The sequence below is a fragment of the Peromyscus californicus genome, unplaced genomic scaffold (assembly GCF_007827085.1).
Source record: "Peromyscus californicus insignis strain IS unplaced genomic scaffold, ASM782708v3 Scaffold_6__1_contigs__length_162567912, whole genome shotgun sequence".
NCBI lineage: Eukaryota > Metazoa > Chordata > Mammalia > Rodentia > Cricetidae > Peromyscus > Peromyscus californicus.
The window spans coordinates 146,349,058-146,364,782 of record NW_026294584.1 but is presented as its reverse complement, the minus strand read 5'-3'; the positions used below and the strand labels follow the sequence as shown (position 1 = coordinate 146,364,782).

General features: G+C 45.4%; 1 protein-coding gene across 1 annotated transcript in view; it reads right to left on the bottom strand.

Annotated features, from left to right (window-relative positions):
• Etv6 (ETS variant transcription factor 6) overlaps window positions 1-15,725 on the bottom strand; it is a 245,338-nt gene that overhangs the window by 31,531 nt on the left and 198,082 nt on the right. Inside the window, 1 exon segment of the mRNA XM_052720472.1 lies at window positions 9,204-9,338. Within this exon segment, the coding sequence (XP_052576432.1) occupies window positions 9,204-9,338 (135 nt within the window).

Sequence of the window (15,725 nt, the reverse complement as noted above, 5' to 3'; positions counted from 1 at the left end):
CCCCTATTCCTTTTCTTTAAGGCTCAACTTCCGCTTGTCAGGAGACCATCTACTGACCTTTTGCCTGGCCATCTCAACTGAATTCCCTTTTAGGTCCTAAGAATCGGTTGGAGTGTATAATTAAATAAACAACAAACCCTACAATTTTATAAGCATTTGATAAAATGGGCTGAAGGAAAGGAATGGTTCATTCCTCTTCCTTGCCTCAGGCAGGCAGATGCTACCCACAAGTGGATTATTTCCTCCAGTGGGCCGGCCCAGGGCACCTACACATCTGCAGACACAGCCCGTGACAGAGTAGAGAGACCTCTCAGTTTCAACACAGCAGCCAAAAGAAGTGATTTCAGAAATTAGGGTGCAGGAGTGGGGTGATAGCTGGAGAGATGGTTCAGAGGTCAAGAGCACTTGCTACTTTTGTAGAGGATCAGTGTTCAGTTCCCAGCACCTACATGGCAGTTCACAACCATTTGTAACTCCATTTCTGAGGGAATCTCTACAGGTATTGGGTACATGCATATGCACACATGCAAACAAAATACATACACACATAAAATAAAAACAAATCTTCCAAAAAATCAAGGGGGGCTCGGATGTAGTTTAGTCAGTAGAGTGCTTGCCCAACATGTACATAGTTCTGGACTTGATCCCCAACATTACATAAACTAGGTATGGAGATGCATACCTATATTTAAGGCAATTCTTGGCTACATGGCAAGTTTGAGGTCAGCATGGGCTACATGAGACCCTATCTTAAGAAAAAAAAATAAAAGGAATCTATGGATAGAATTTGAAATGAGCCAAGTAGACCTGTGGGGGTAAGCCTATGCCTCTGACGACCAACAGAGACTGATGTCAGAGCAGCACAAAGACAGAGAAGAGCCTTGGAGTGGGGGGCAGCCCATCAGCAGCCCTTCAGGAGAAAACTTCCTTCTTTAGAGATGACAATTCACCGACCCCAGTTCCTGATCTCGAAGGGACTGGCTAGTCTTTCTCTGAGTTTCTTGGAGACTTCCTGCCTATCTCTACGGTTACTCACACATATAGGAATCTCCCTCCCAAGACACTCTTGGCTGAAGAGACTTGTCCTAGGGCTAAAAGCAGTCTCCAAACCACAGCAGACAGAGGAAGAAGACTGAGGGCTGGTGGGAGATGCCAGAGACCATCTGTACCGTCCAGTGCTTCCCTCTGCTTGGCAAACACATGCCGAGGAGGGGATGGAGGCCAGAAAGAACAAGGACACGTTGACCCTCGCCCTGAAACAGGAAGGAAGGGCCTTTGCCTCCATTTCCTCTTCTTTTAGGTGGGAACAGGAAGTGGAGAGCTGGGCCTGCTCTTAGTCCCCTGGGACCTCTCATGACCTGCTGCCAGTTCTTAGAATCACAGCATGGAGAGGGGTGAGAAGGTTAATCTCCTGCTTAACTGTGAGAGGAGACAGCCACAAGACTCACAGAAGGGTTCTAGATGGGAGGGTGTAGCAAGCCCCATGTTCCAGAAGGCAACACAAGTGACCATGGCCAGACAGGCCGTGCTGTACAAACAATGAAGACTGATGCTGTCCCCACAGCAATTCTGATGGAGATGGTGCCCAGTTAGCCCAGAAGGTGCTGCAGGGGAGGGGCTAGGTCTTTACTATGCATGGGATGCATGAATCTGACACCCAAACCAAGCACACAGAGTCCCTTCCTAAAGATGATGCTTAAGAAACCTGGAACTGGGAGGGAAGAAAACAAAACCCAAAAGGACCATTTCCACTGATGTGGAGGTACCCAACCCCATTCAAGTGTGCTTAAACTTGGGCCAGGCTGCAAGGCATATATGTATTTTATCACAATTAAGAATTTACAAGAGGTTGCCGGGCGGTGGTGGCGCACGCCTTTAATCCCAGCACTCAGGAGGCAGAGCCAGGCGGATCTCTGTGAGTTCGAGGCCAGCCTGGACTACCAAGTGAGTTCCAGGAAAGGCGCAAAGCTACACAGAGAGACCCTGTCTCGAAAAACCAAAATAAATAAATAAAAAATAAAATAGTCAATAGAAAAAAAAAAGAATTTACAAGAGGGGGCTGGAGAGATGCCTCAGTAAATAAAAGCACTGGCTGCTCTTCCAAAGGACCTGGGTTCAATTCCCAGCACCCACATGGCAGCTCACAATTGTCTGTAAACTCCAGTTCCAGGGGATCTGACACCTTCACACCAATGCACATAAAATAAAGTTAAATAAATCATTTAAAAAAAATTACCAGAAAATTCTTGGGAGGCAGAAGCAGGTGGATCTCTGTGAGTTTGAGGCCAGCCTGGTCTACAAATCGAGTTCCAGGACAGCCAGGCAGCCAGGGCTGGTACACAGAGAAACCCTATGTTGTAGAATATTATTTTAAGGTGTGTTACTTTTGTTTATGTTGCATTTGTTTAACTCTGAAAAGCTGTGTTACTGTGTTTGTCTAAAATACCTGATGGTCTAATAAAGTGCTGAATGGCCAATATCGAGGCAGGAGAAAGGATAGGCAGGCAGAGAGAATATTTAGAAGGAGAAATCTGGGAGGAGAGAAAAAAAGAGATGGAGGAGTGAAAGAAGAAGGAGCCACAGGAGGAGGACTCCCGGGGCCAGCCACCCAGCGACACAGCAAGCCACAGAGTAAAAAGACAAGGAAAAGTATACAAAAATAGAAAAGGAAAAGCCCAGAGGCAAAAGACAGACGTTAAGAAAAGCTGGCAAGAAACTAAGCCAAGCTAAGGCCAGGCATTCATAAATAAGAATAAGCCTCTGTGTGTGATTTATTGGGGAGCTGGGTGGCAGGCCTCCCAAAAAAGAGAAAACAAAAAGGAAAACAAACAACAACAACCCTATCTTGAAACAACCCCCAACCAAAAAAAAAAAAAAAAAAAAGGAATTTATAAGAAATGGATGATGAAAAATTCAACTAAGTAATGGGAAGATTCACCAAATAAAGGCAACGAACGGCATTTACTGGGTGCCTGCTGACAGGGGCTTTTCCAAGGGCAAGTCTCACTCCAATAAATTGACTTCTGACATCGTACGAGGCAGGCACTGCTGTTTTCCTTCTTTGACACGTGGAGGAACTAACTCGTCCTGAGACACAGAGCAGGCAAACCGGGGAGATAGAATGTCCTTGAACCTAGGTGGCCTGGCACATGTCCACGATGATCTCCGGCTCCTTCATGTATCACATAGTAAAAATATATAACAAAGATGTCATATCCTAGCTGGGGGCCTCTCTGACGCTTAATTTATCAACACCCTTCCAGGAAGAGTAGAAAATTGGGCTGAGATTTTACAATCGGTAAGAGGCCATGGCCTCGGCAGACAAAAGCTTCCCATCTGTGGTGCCTCTGCAGCTACTGTAAGGAAGGACTGGCCTTCAAGGGAGCTGCACAGAGGTGCTGGCTTCCAAGATCAATGCCCCGTGTCTGATTCAGAGCCTGTCCATCACACAGGCTGGGAGGTTTGACTCATGTCGAGTTTACTCATCCTGAGAAAACCAACCATCCAGAAGGTTTATTCCATCCAATTTTGAGTACGTTTTCTAAAATCATGAACTAGGGTTGGGATGTAGCTCAGCTGGCAGAGCCCTTGCCCAGCAGGCATGAGGCCCTGGGCTCCATCCTCCAGTACCACATAAAACCTACCACAGTAGTGTCCTATCATTCCAGCACTGGGGAGGAAGAGGCAGGAAAACCACAAGTTCAATGTCATACTTGACTACATAGTGGGTCTAGAGGCCAGCCTAGGGTACATAGACCCTGATTCAGAAAAGCAAAATAGGTCATAAACTAAAAGACCTATTTGGGGGCCTTTGTAATTCTTTTTGATCATTTTTGTTGTTTACATTTTGTAGTGCAAGCAAAGGGTTACCTGATCCTCTCTCTCTCTCTCTCTCTCTCTGTCTCTCTCACACACACACACACACACACACACACACACACACACACACACACACACACACGTATCTACCCAAACATGATTGTGCATACACATATGCATGTATAAAACACACACACACGTACCTGCACAAACCTGAATGTGCATACACACATGCATGCATCCATGCACACAAACACATGCATCCATGGACACAAATCTCCATTTTGCCACTTGGTCTGGGAGCATTTTTTTTTTTTTTTTTTTTTTTTGGTTTTTCAAGACAGGGTTTCTCTGTGTAGCTTTGCGCCTTTCCTGGAACTCACTTGGTAGCCCAGGCTGGCCTCGAACTCACAGAGATCCGCCAGCCTCTGCCTCCCGAGTGCTGGGATTAAAGGTGTGTGCCACCACCGCCCGGCTTCCTGGGAGCATATTACTTAGCTGCTCTTGGTCTCTATTTCCTCATCTACAAATTTAGGATAATGTCACTTGTTTTTAGGATGTCTGTGCAGAGCAGACGATTTGAACATTTAAGTGCTTAGGAGGGCTGACATGTAGCAGGACTCAATAAAAACTATCCTGAGCCTCATTTTTAATTATCTCACTGGAGTTGTGTATGATTCCAAAGCAGGCCGTGGGCACCTGGGTTTGGTACTGAAGGGAGGAGTAATATTCCCCTCAAGAAAGAGCCCACACAAATGAAACTTCAGTGGGCCAAATTAGAATGCACGCCACCCTCTTGTCCCTCCAAAAAGAGATGATTGTCCTCTAAGTTCTGGGTTGTTCTCATGTGCTAGCTGCTAGGGAAAATGAGACAGTGTTTTGATGTGTGGAAATTCTCAGCAGGACTGGAGAATTCTACACGCACCTTGCAACAAAAAGCTGCCATGAGAGCATCCATCCCTCAATACTTCACTCACCAGCACAGAAACCATCAGCAGTGTGTGTGTGTGTGTGTGTGTGTGTGTGTGTGTGTGTGTGTGTGTGCGCGCGCGAGCTCGAGTGTGTTGAGTGGGGGGTTGTGCTCAAATGGTGTGATTAAAAACTACCCCTACCTCTCACTATCTCAGGAAAGAGTGAAACTTCAGAGTTTAAATGATAAGAGGGGGCGGGGAGATGGAGAAAGAACATTAGAGAAACCGATCTTTTTCCTTCTCCCTATAGACTGTGTCGACCAGTTCTACAGGGGTCACTCGGCAGAGCTAACCCCACTTGGATTTCAGCCCAGACTGGCAGCTTATTTTAATATGACTTAAGGAGCTTTTAGGGGACCAGTGTCAATTGCATGTACACGGGGACAGAGCCTTTCTTTGGAAAGAGTAGCAATCTGTTACTTTTAGTTCCATGGGATATTAGGCTGATTTTGGAAACTACAGCCTTAAAATATCACAACTGAATGTAACAAGATAGATTTATTTTATGGTCATCTGCTGGTCCAAATCATCTAAAGATGCGTTTGCTTGCTGGTTCTTGTGCAAGTGGCAGCAGCATCGATTACGCTGTCTCCCTTCTATACCACCGCCTACCTACTATCGAATTCATGTGCTACAGGTACAGTGAGTCATGACAGTCAGCAAAGGAATCTTCTGAAACTGCACTTCTCACTTCAGGTGAATGAGGCTACTGTCTGATGCCGAGGAGGGCCAACTGAGACCATGGTTTTCTGTTCCTGGGCAGCACCAAGTGGGACTCTGTCCTGGCTTCCTGTGTCTTAACTGCCTAAGACCCTGAGGGTGAAGTCTGTGTCTTGTTTATCTCCATACTGCCTGGCTATGTTAGGATTTGAAAGCGTGAGGGACCTTTAAGCACCATGTAATCTAACCTCCTTTCTCACAACAGGGGAAAACGGAGGGTCTGTGAAATGAGAAACTTGACCTGTTTTGTTCTGGCAGGACTGGGGATTAAAGCCTCCTTTCTTGACTTCTACGTCCTGTTCTTTAAAAATAAAAATACACACACACACACACACACACACACACACACACACACACACACACACACACACATCTGGAGTGGTTCTGGTTTATGCCTATTGCCTTGGCTTACTCATTAGCGAGTGCTGACCCTAAGTATCCCAATAACGCAAGAGACACTGTATAGTTAACCTAATAATATTTCACCTTCTTCTTCCATAACTAATAAACAAGGAGTGGAAACAGTGTTCTAGATGACTGCTCTGCGCAAGTCCTGACAGGATTTCAGAAGGTGTGTTGTGGAGACTGTTTGCCTCTGTGTGGCCACCACCCTGTCCAGAGCAGGAGGGGACGCCCTAAGCCAATTCCAGGCTCCTCACAGCTGGCGCTGCCATACAGAGGGGAAGGTGAGGCTTCAGTGTAAAGGACCCCCAGGGGACACTTGTGGGGAAGCCATGGATAGATCAAATGAGATGCGTTTGTTTGTTCTGTGATATCAATTCCCATTGTGAAATGATCGGTATCTGAAGTGGCTCAGCAGGTGGCTGGGGTGAAGGGAGGTCACAGGGTGAAGGCAGCCTTGTGCTTGTGTCTCTGCACTCTCAGTGTCAGGATGCTTAGCCGCAGGGGGGTTCTTGTTGAAGCAGACACTGAGCGAGCGCCTCGCCTCTTTCTGGCCTGCCATTCATATACACACACCGAGCATCTCTAACCCAAGACCTGAGCTCTGAAGCGCTCTAAGGTCTGAAACCTCAAAGTCCACATGATGTCACATGTGTCAAATCCCACACCTGACCATGGGTGGCTGGTCACATTCAAAACATAGGCATGTTGGTAATTTGTAGAAAATTAAAACTTTAAAAATCCCATAAAAATCATCTTTAAACCATGGGTATAAGGTATATACAAAACAAATGAATTTCATGGATAGCCTTGGGTCCCATCCTGAGATATCATATATTTCTGTAAATATTATAAAACCTGAAATGCAAACCACTTCTGATTCCAAACATTTTGGTAAGTAATACTCAGCTTTTACCTACAAACACACACTCAAGCCAAGTCAGTAGCAAACATAAGTAGTCTTGGGCCAATATAATTCTGTGTATCCTTAACTCTGTTTAAAATTTGGTGTGTGTAATTTCATCTTACAGAAATTTTTCTTTTGGGCCAGATCTCTCCATATTTTAGCATATATTGATGTATCCTCATCTGCCATTAGCTGATCTACTGCCTTCACAAATAGCACTGTTTTAATTCTTGAGACACTGTGTGCTGAACTTGGTTTGGTTTTTTTCTTTTCTTTTTTTGAGAAGGAATGAAAGAGGCTGGAGGTGGGGAGGGCAAGCCACTATTCTGAAAGTATGAAACAGGAGGTAGCTTCTTCCTGTCACACCTGTGTCTCACACGGCTCCTTCCGTTGACACCACCTGGTTACAGATGGTGTCGCTTGTCCATCTAAGACTGGCAGGGTGTCCGAACAGACAATGGGGGAGGGAAGAGCCCCTCAGATCTTGCTTCCTGACCAATAGCATCAAGGAATGGTCTCTGTGGATGCCCTTGGTACTTTTAAGAGCTGGTTCTGAAGTGTATCTACATGATCTGCAGGGTTATGAAGCCCTTGACCTTGGCCTCATTAGCTCTGTTCTCTTAGTGGTTGAGTTCACCACTGACATCACAGTGCATGCATGCACAGCTCATCAGGGTGCATGATGTGACACACCTCCACTTACTTGGTTTGAGGGTAAGTTTCAGAGTCAGCCAGCTTTCTCTAGGAAAGATTAGCCCCTGCACATAACAATAACAACACCACCACCACACACACACATACACCTACTTCTGAGCAAGTAGGAAGGAACCACGTGCCTTCAACCACATTTGAGAAGAAAATGGGGACAGAAATTCCAAATGAAAAATAAATAATTTTAACTAGCAAGAGAAAGAAAGAGGGGGACCCCATCCCATACGCTGTGTGTCTGAAGAGCCAGGCTGATAACACAATGCCCGTCTTACGGTCAAGCTTCAGTGAGCCCACCTCCTCTTCTCTGGAGTGGCTCCTGGTTATTATGCAAACCGGAAATGAGAAAGGCCAGAAGAGCAGAGGAACATCAAATCCGAATTGAGGGGAAGGGACAGTTGCTAAATTTAGCCTGGGTTACTGGAGGAGAGGAGAGGATGGAAGCAGGAGCATGCCAGAAATGCTGGCATTATTCTCCATCTCATACGCTGGAGAGAACCTGCTGAGAGACAAGCCCCCCTCCCCCACCTGGAGTCAGGCTCTTTTTTGTAAAGTGCTAATTAAGAGAATACCAACTGCAAGTTTTTAACTGTCTGACTGCAAAAGAAAAGTAGCAGTCCCGTGTTTGGGAATGATTCACTAGTCAACAAAATTTCCTAAGGAATAGGATCTTGAAAGTGACTTTTAAAGAAAAGTCCCTACTGTGGTGTTCACAGTATCTGCATACTGGCTGCCTGCTGGACTGGGAGGGAGGGATGGCTTGATGGCCCTGGGAAATGTGATTCTGCTCAAACGCTAACACACAACCCGCTCGCTGTTCAGTGGCATTGTGCACAAAGTCACATTTTATAGCCCTACACCCAACACCTGCTTGACCAGGACCCTATACTTCATGGTCTTGAGCTATCTACTAATGCTTTTCTGGCTGTGTGGGTCCCACAAATAACAGCAACTATGACAGGAGTCTCCACATTGAGCTCACTCCAGCCAATAGTCTTTGATGCATGATGGAGAAAGCCCCACCCAACACCAACTTCCCTCAGCCTTTATGAACACCTTCCTCAAACATCTTCAATGAACAATTTGCTGTTACTTCTCTCCACAGCCACAGAATCTCAGTTCTCCACACTCTGGTTCCGGGCTAACCTCCGTAGATTAGTTCTATAGTGGAAAATGTTTATCATTGCTGAAGCAGGGTGATAAATGGCTTACACAGCTTTTTTTTAATTCTATATGGATTTTATTCTATATGGATTATATATTTGAAAATGTTTATGATGAATGGGCTCGCCAATCAAGTCATCTTACTGCTCTCTTATTCCAAGGCCTTGCCCTACCTAACTGGAATGTTCTTGCTGTTTACCAGAACCATCAAGGACTCCTCCAGACTCCTCCTTTTATAAAGGTGAACTTGCTTGCTGTACCCGGGAGTCATCTCCCCTCATGCTACACCCCTGTGTATATTATTGTAATCAGTGTTTACATTAGTGAGAGCTAATGGGATTATGCCTTACTCATCCAGGCAACTCCCCCAGTGTATGCACACTGTAGGCACTCAATCCATGCTTCCTGAATGAAGAATGAATTTACAGCAGTAAGAACAGCTTATCAGTTAACTATTCAACCCCTTAGTGTGTCTAAAGTGCAGGCAAGCAAAGAGAAGTGTCTTCCAGTACCTTCTTCATGGTTCTGATGCAGTAGGACCTCTGGCTTCGTGTGGATAGAGTTCCCAGGGTGGAAGAATGGCGAGAAGAGAATTCGAGGTTTCCTCTGCTTCAGAATATGCTGAAGGAGTTCATAGAGCACATCGCCTGGAGGGAAAATGGAACGAGAAATACAGAGATGGGATGCTTTAGTTAATAGCTACAGAAGGAGCTGCGGAGCTGTGACAGCCACAGAGGAAGGAAATAATGTTAATTAACAGAATAGATTGTTGACCCATGACAGGGACGAGGCATAACCTATCAGGGTTGTGTGGTTTTTAAAGATTATTATTATACGATTTAGTTTGATTTATGTGTATGTGTCTGCGCCATGTATATGTGGGTCCTGAAGAGGCCAGCAGAGGGTGCTGTCAAGTAACCGATGCTGCATGGTACACTTACAGTTTGCTAAGTGGAAAGATGTTGGGGAAAATGTTCTTGTAACTAAACTAATAATAATAATAATAAAGATGATAAGAGAAAATTTGAGGTGGTGGATATGGACATTACATTTATTATGGTGATGATATCATAGATATATAGTTATCTTCAAACTGATCAAATTATATACTTTATATAGTTCTTGTAGGTTTGTCAGATCTCTACAAAGTTGTTTCTAAATGCTAAAAACAAGAGCAGGTCATTGTGGTGCACATGTTTGATCCCAGGACTTGGGAGGTAGAGGCAAGAGCTGCAGGTGGTCCAGGCCATCCTGAGGACAGCCTGGGCTACCCTGTCTCAAACAACAACAACAACAACAACAACAAAAAGTAAACGTAAAAAAGAGTAATATACTAAAAAAAGTTTTCAGACTGGAGAGATGGATCAGTGGTTAAGAGCACTTGTTGCTCTTGTAGAGAGAGGACCCGGGTTCTGTTCCTAGCATCCACATGGTGGCTCACAACCTCCTGTAACTCCAGTTCCAGGAGATCTGGCATCCTCTTTTGACTTCTGTGGCCACTATGCACACATGTACTGCACACACATACACTCAGGCAAAGCACCGAAGACAAAATGTGTGTATGCGTATGTGTGTATGTGTGCGTGGGTCAGAGGGCAACTTTGTGAAGTCGGGTTTTCCTTCTACTTTACGTGTGTCCCTGGAATGAAACTCAAGCAAGATGTCAGGCTTGTGAGACACATCCTTCCACCCAATGAGCCACCTTCCTTGCCCACGCCCCTCTCAACAATATATTGTTTAATGTCAAACATACCCAGTCTAAATAAAAACATCTAAACAACAGATGGGATAACACTATAGACCCTCCAGAGGGGGACTCATGGATCAGTTTGGTACAGGCAAAGGGTCCAGAACTACATTAGATTTTGAAGATGCCCCCACGGTACTGACGTTTTAGGCTACTGAAATGACACTGTACTGAACTGCTGCTTGGTGATGAGAGCCCATTAGAGGATGATCCCAGAGCCAGGGGAAATTTAAACTGTCTCAACGTCTTCCTATTTTTGTAAAAATACCCTTTTAACATCTCTCTCTGCTTGCACTTCAGAATTATTCAAAGAAAATGACATCCTTCGGTAGCTACATTTTAAATGTGCAAAACGGCTCACAGATTCTTGATAGAAATTTCTCCTAGCAGCTACATGTTGTGGTAGGAGGCTGAGCCAGCCTGGGCTACACAGCAGGATCCAATCTCATACAACAACAACAAAAGCTTCTCGTAGGGGGAAGAATACATCTCTCTCACTCGGTGCCCAGGCTGGGGTTGGGGGTGTTAAGAAACAAGTTTCTCGTTTGGTGTTGGTCAGAAGTGGCCACTCTCTATAAAGAACTGGGACAGTATGGGGTCATCTCTTCTTTAAAAATACATCTAGGCATCACTCCAAGGTCATACAAGCTCCACAAAATTACCTCGGACAAGTCAGTGCTTGGAGAGAATGGTGGGTGCTGTACACTTGGTATTTGAAGTGTCTACTGAGTAGGTCATTAGTTAAAAAAAAAAATCCTATCACGAACTGGTTCTACCCCTCTCTGGCTTTGATCCAAGTTCACAATGCAGGGGGGTGCTTTGGAACTCTGTAAGGATGGGGGATTAATTTTTAAAAACACCACAGGCCTCACTGTCCCCCCCACACTCTACCTTATACAGAGACATGCAGTCAACAATTGTACCAAACAATGGGCCTTTGTCTCTGATCTTAGCCATTTTTAAAGACACTTTAATTAACAACTTAATTTAACTGTGCATTTTGGGCTGTAGATATTGCTATTTTTTCTTCCAAACTGAGCATGAACTGCAAAAATACTCCACGAGTGCAAACGTATCTACTACCACCCCCTGTACCAAATCAAGTTCTGTAGGTGGCTACTCTTTCCCAAGTATCCACCCCCCCATGCACCAAGGAACTTCCCTAGCTCCATGCTACTCATTCTATCCCCCATCTTTGAATTTTGGTTACTGGTGGTGCAGCTAACTGCTGCCACTTACAATTAGGATTAAATGAAGACTAAGACACCAGTCTGGAGGGGATTTTCTTAAGATAGGACAGGCAGGCGTATACAAAGGAGCTCTGACCACCCTTTTGGAAATGCTGTGGGAAAGTAGAACCTGTACTGGGTACCAGGTTTCAGAGCTGGGAAGGATTTCAGTGCTCCAATCCAGGAGCCATTGCTATGGCTCTGACGAGAAGGGAACGCAGAACCCAAAATATAGTCCTATTTTAACGATTCACATTTTAATCTCATACAAAAATAAGTCCCTAATCAACACTTTTTTCTTTCCGTTTAGTGTAATGTCTTCCTAACCCTTCCTAATTTATATGGCCATACTGGGTTTGAGCTTGTGGATTTGATCGATGTTTTATTTTGGCATTATGCAGAATAGAAAACGCAAACATTAAAGAAATGTGTTCTTGATGATTACTATTAAAAAAAAAGTCTGCAATTAGTGTATCCATTTTGGAAGGGGAGGCCAGGAAATATAAATTTAGTGTCTGTGAAGGGTGTTCAGTGCTATTCCCTCAGCGAGGGGCAGAGTCTGCAGCCTTAGCCAGCCTGGGTACCAGGTCACCTTGAGCGAGTCCCTGGGTGTCTCTGCAAAATGCACACTGTCGCACCTGCCTCCCTTGCTCTGATATCATAAAGGTTCAATGACAGTAATGTAGAGAAGGACCTGGAACAGAGCTGGTATGCCCACACCTCCTCAAGTTGGTGAGGAGACCTAAAACAAGGGCCAGGAGTAGGAGGCCACTTTCTTTTCTGAGTTCTTGCTTCTTAAAACAACAACAACAAAAACCACCTTATTTACTGTTATTGCGTGTGTATGTTCATGTGTTGAATGTCACACAGCAGGTGTGGAGGTCAGAGGGCAACCTTGTAGAGTAGGTCTGTCCTTCCACCTCCACTTGGGTTCTAGGGGTCAAACTCAGGTCACCAGGCCTGCATGGGAAACACACTTATCCGATGAACCATCTTACTGGTCCCTGGAATTACGTTTCTCTACAGCAGAACAGCTAGCTGATGCCGTGGAATCTGAACCTCCTTAAACATGTCCTTTCATTGCCTTAGGCCTGGGTTTCCTCATCTAGACTCCAGTAACCCTGTAGGGTCCTGAGGGTTCTTTGAGGTGATCCCCATAAAGAGACGAGCAGAGGCTGAACAGTAAGAGTTCCTTGGCACTGGCTACTGCGGGCACCAGCTCCACTATCAATCACACTGCCATCCTGATTACTGAGATCATCCAAGTGGGCAAGGACAGTCAGGTCTCACATGGAGACCTGAGGAGGAAGGTCTGAGTTCTATATTCCCCTTTGAGAAAAGGGCAAAGAAGGTGAACCAAGGCCTCTCTCTCCCAGTTCCTCATCCTGCCACACTGGGCTGACACGCGCTCTGCCTTCATGATGTTTTAGCTTCTCATCCAACAGCTGGTAGGGAGGGGGCTGTGCAGAGAGAGGCTTTCCCACAGAAGGAAGCAGAGGGAGGGGATGCACCAAGCAGTCTCTACCAGCTGCTTATCTGAAGAGCAGTAAGATGACCATGCACATGTTCATGGGGATGGCTTATACTTACGGAAGCCTGAGTCCTAGCTCTGTCAGGAAAACTTAACTTTATGACCCCAGTATGTGGGTACAGCTGGACCAGACATGGCTCCTCAGCAACCAGGAGCTTGCTCAGAGAAGTGGCTGGCTCAGCGCTATGGAGGAGGCAGTGCATTGGACATGCACTGTGTGTAACACTCAGTAACACAATGTATCTGCAACAACTTGGATTATAAGCTCTTAAAGACTCTGGAAATGTCTTAGATTGGCTCAAACTTCTGCTCTCTAGGAGTCCCCTCGATCTCCTTCCCCTGCCAAGAAATGGCCTTGGCGGAGTAAGTCTATGATGGGCAGCCAGCCCTGGCATAAGAAAACCATTTTTTGATGGTTCTAGTTGGTAAAAAGTTCTGTTGCGTTGGAATCTGGCTTTCTTGAAATTCCTATATCTCATCTTGGCTTCTAGAGTGTTCAAAACATGTCTTGCCTACAGCTTCCTAAATAAATGAAGATGGCCCTGCACCTGTCTCCGTGCCCACTGCCCTTTGGCTTCTCTAATACCCACCTGTTCTGTGGATATATTCTTCAGATCCTTAACTGTGCAGATAAACTCACTTATTTTTTTCTTAACTATTATTGTGTGTGTGTGTGTGCAGAAACACACAACAAAGCACACGTGGTATTCAGAGGACAACTTGTGGGAGTCAGTTCTCTCCTTCCACCATGTGTGTCTAGGATCAAACCCAGATCACCAAACTTGGAGGCAAGCATCTTCCCTTGCGGAGCCATCATGCTGGACCAGGACACCATATTTAAAGGTGAAATTGGTGACTCTCCCTTCAAGAGTCTACACACACGTGAGTATGTTTTGCTTTTTGTGATTCTTCTTTGAGAAGCCCACATGGTGTCTTACTTTCTTCCAAACATCTCTCTTAACCCCTGTGAGTTAGCTTATATTAAAGTACCTTCAACATTGCTTCATAAAAACAAAGCTAACCTAAAAGCTGGAATACAGAAGGTATTTGGAATAAGTTGTGTATTTGTCCACTGAAAGCAAAGCTTGAGCCATAGAGCTGTGTGCCTAACTTAGCAAATCTCCATATTCTCAGCAATGGAATAACTGGTCCCAACTAGTGCCTGTGAAGTACTAGGCATTGGAACCCAGACCTCTGGATGCAGAGCCAACAGCTGGTTCATCTGCTTATCTGTATGCACATGTATACTGCTGTGGATATCGCTCTGTATAAATAAACACTGACTGGCCGGTAGCCAGACAGGAAGTATAGGCGGGACTAACAGAGAGGAGAATTGAGGGAACAGGAAGGCGGAGCAGGAGACTGCCTGGAGCCGCCGCCAGGACAAGGAAGACGTAAAGTACCGGTAAGCCACGAGCCACGTGGCAAAGTAAAGATTAATAGAAATGGGCTAAGTATAAGAGTAAGAGCTAGACAATGATAGGCCTGAGCTAATGGCCAAGCATTTAAATAATGTAAGAGTCTGTGTGTTTATTTTATAAGTGGGCTCTGGGACTGGTGGGACATGGTGGGACCTGGGGAGATACACATGTCCACAGAGGCAGATTTAACCTTGATGTTGGGAGCTTCACTGACACCTTCCCTAGAAGGAGAGCTGGAAACTGAAAATATTTGTACTCTCCAGCTTTCTGTCCTAACACTGATACATTATCCTGGGTCATACATATACACTGAAACACAAACAGCTTCAACATGTGTATTTTGACATGCATTCTGAAAGCCAGGCAACCTATTCTGAAATCTTTTTTTTTTTTGGTTTTTCGAGACAGGGTTTCTCTGTGTAGCTTTGCGCCTTTCCTGGGACTCACTTGGTAGCCCAGGCTGGCCTCGAACTCACAGAGATCCGCCTGGCTCTGCCTCCCGAGTGCTGGGATTAAAGGCATGAGCCACCACTGCCCGGCTTTTTTTTTTTTGGTATATTCTGAAATCTAAATTCTACTTTTTTTCCTTCTTGGTGTGTGTGTGTGAGGGAGGGTGGAGGGGAGCGGTGCTGGGGTGCATGCACCTGACTGCGTAAGAAGCCAGAAGGGACTTTGGTGTCTTCCTCCATCATCTCTGCCTTGCTGTCTTGGCCAGGGTCTCTCAGTGAACTGGAAATCCACCATTTTGACTAGGTCAGGTGGCCGGCGAATTCTCAGGACAAGCCTGCCACTCTCTCAGGGCTGGACTCTCAGACGTACACAACCATACCCAACTTTTTATGTGAGTGCTGAGGATTTGAATTCAGACTCTCGTGCTTACACAACATCCACTGAGCCAGCTCTTCAGCTCCACATGTTACTCTCTGACTGAAATTTCTTTCAGAAGCTAGGCCTGGTAATCCTGACTACTCAGAAGGCTGAGGTGGAGGATTGCAAATTCAAGATCTGCCTGGTTAACTCCGCAGGACTCTGTCAAAAAAGGAAGCAAGCGGGGTGGGGGTGGGGATGGACAGGGTGTATGGAAGTGGGACAAAGGTAAATAAGGT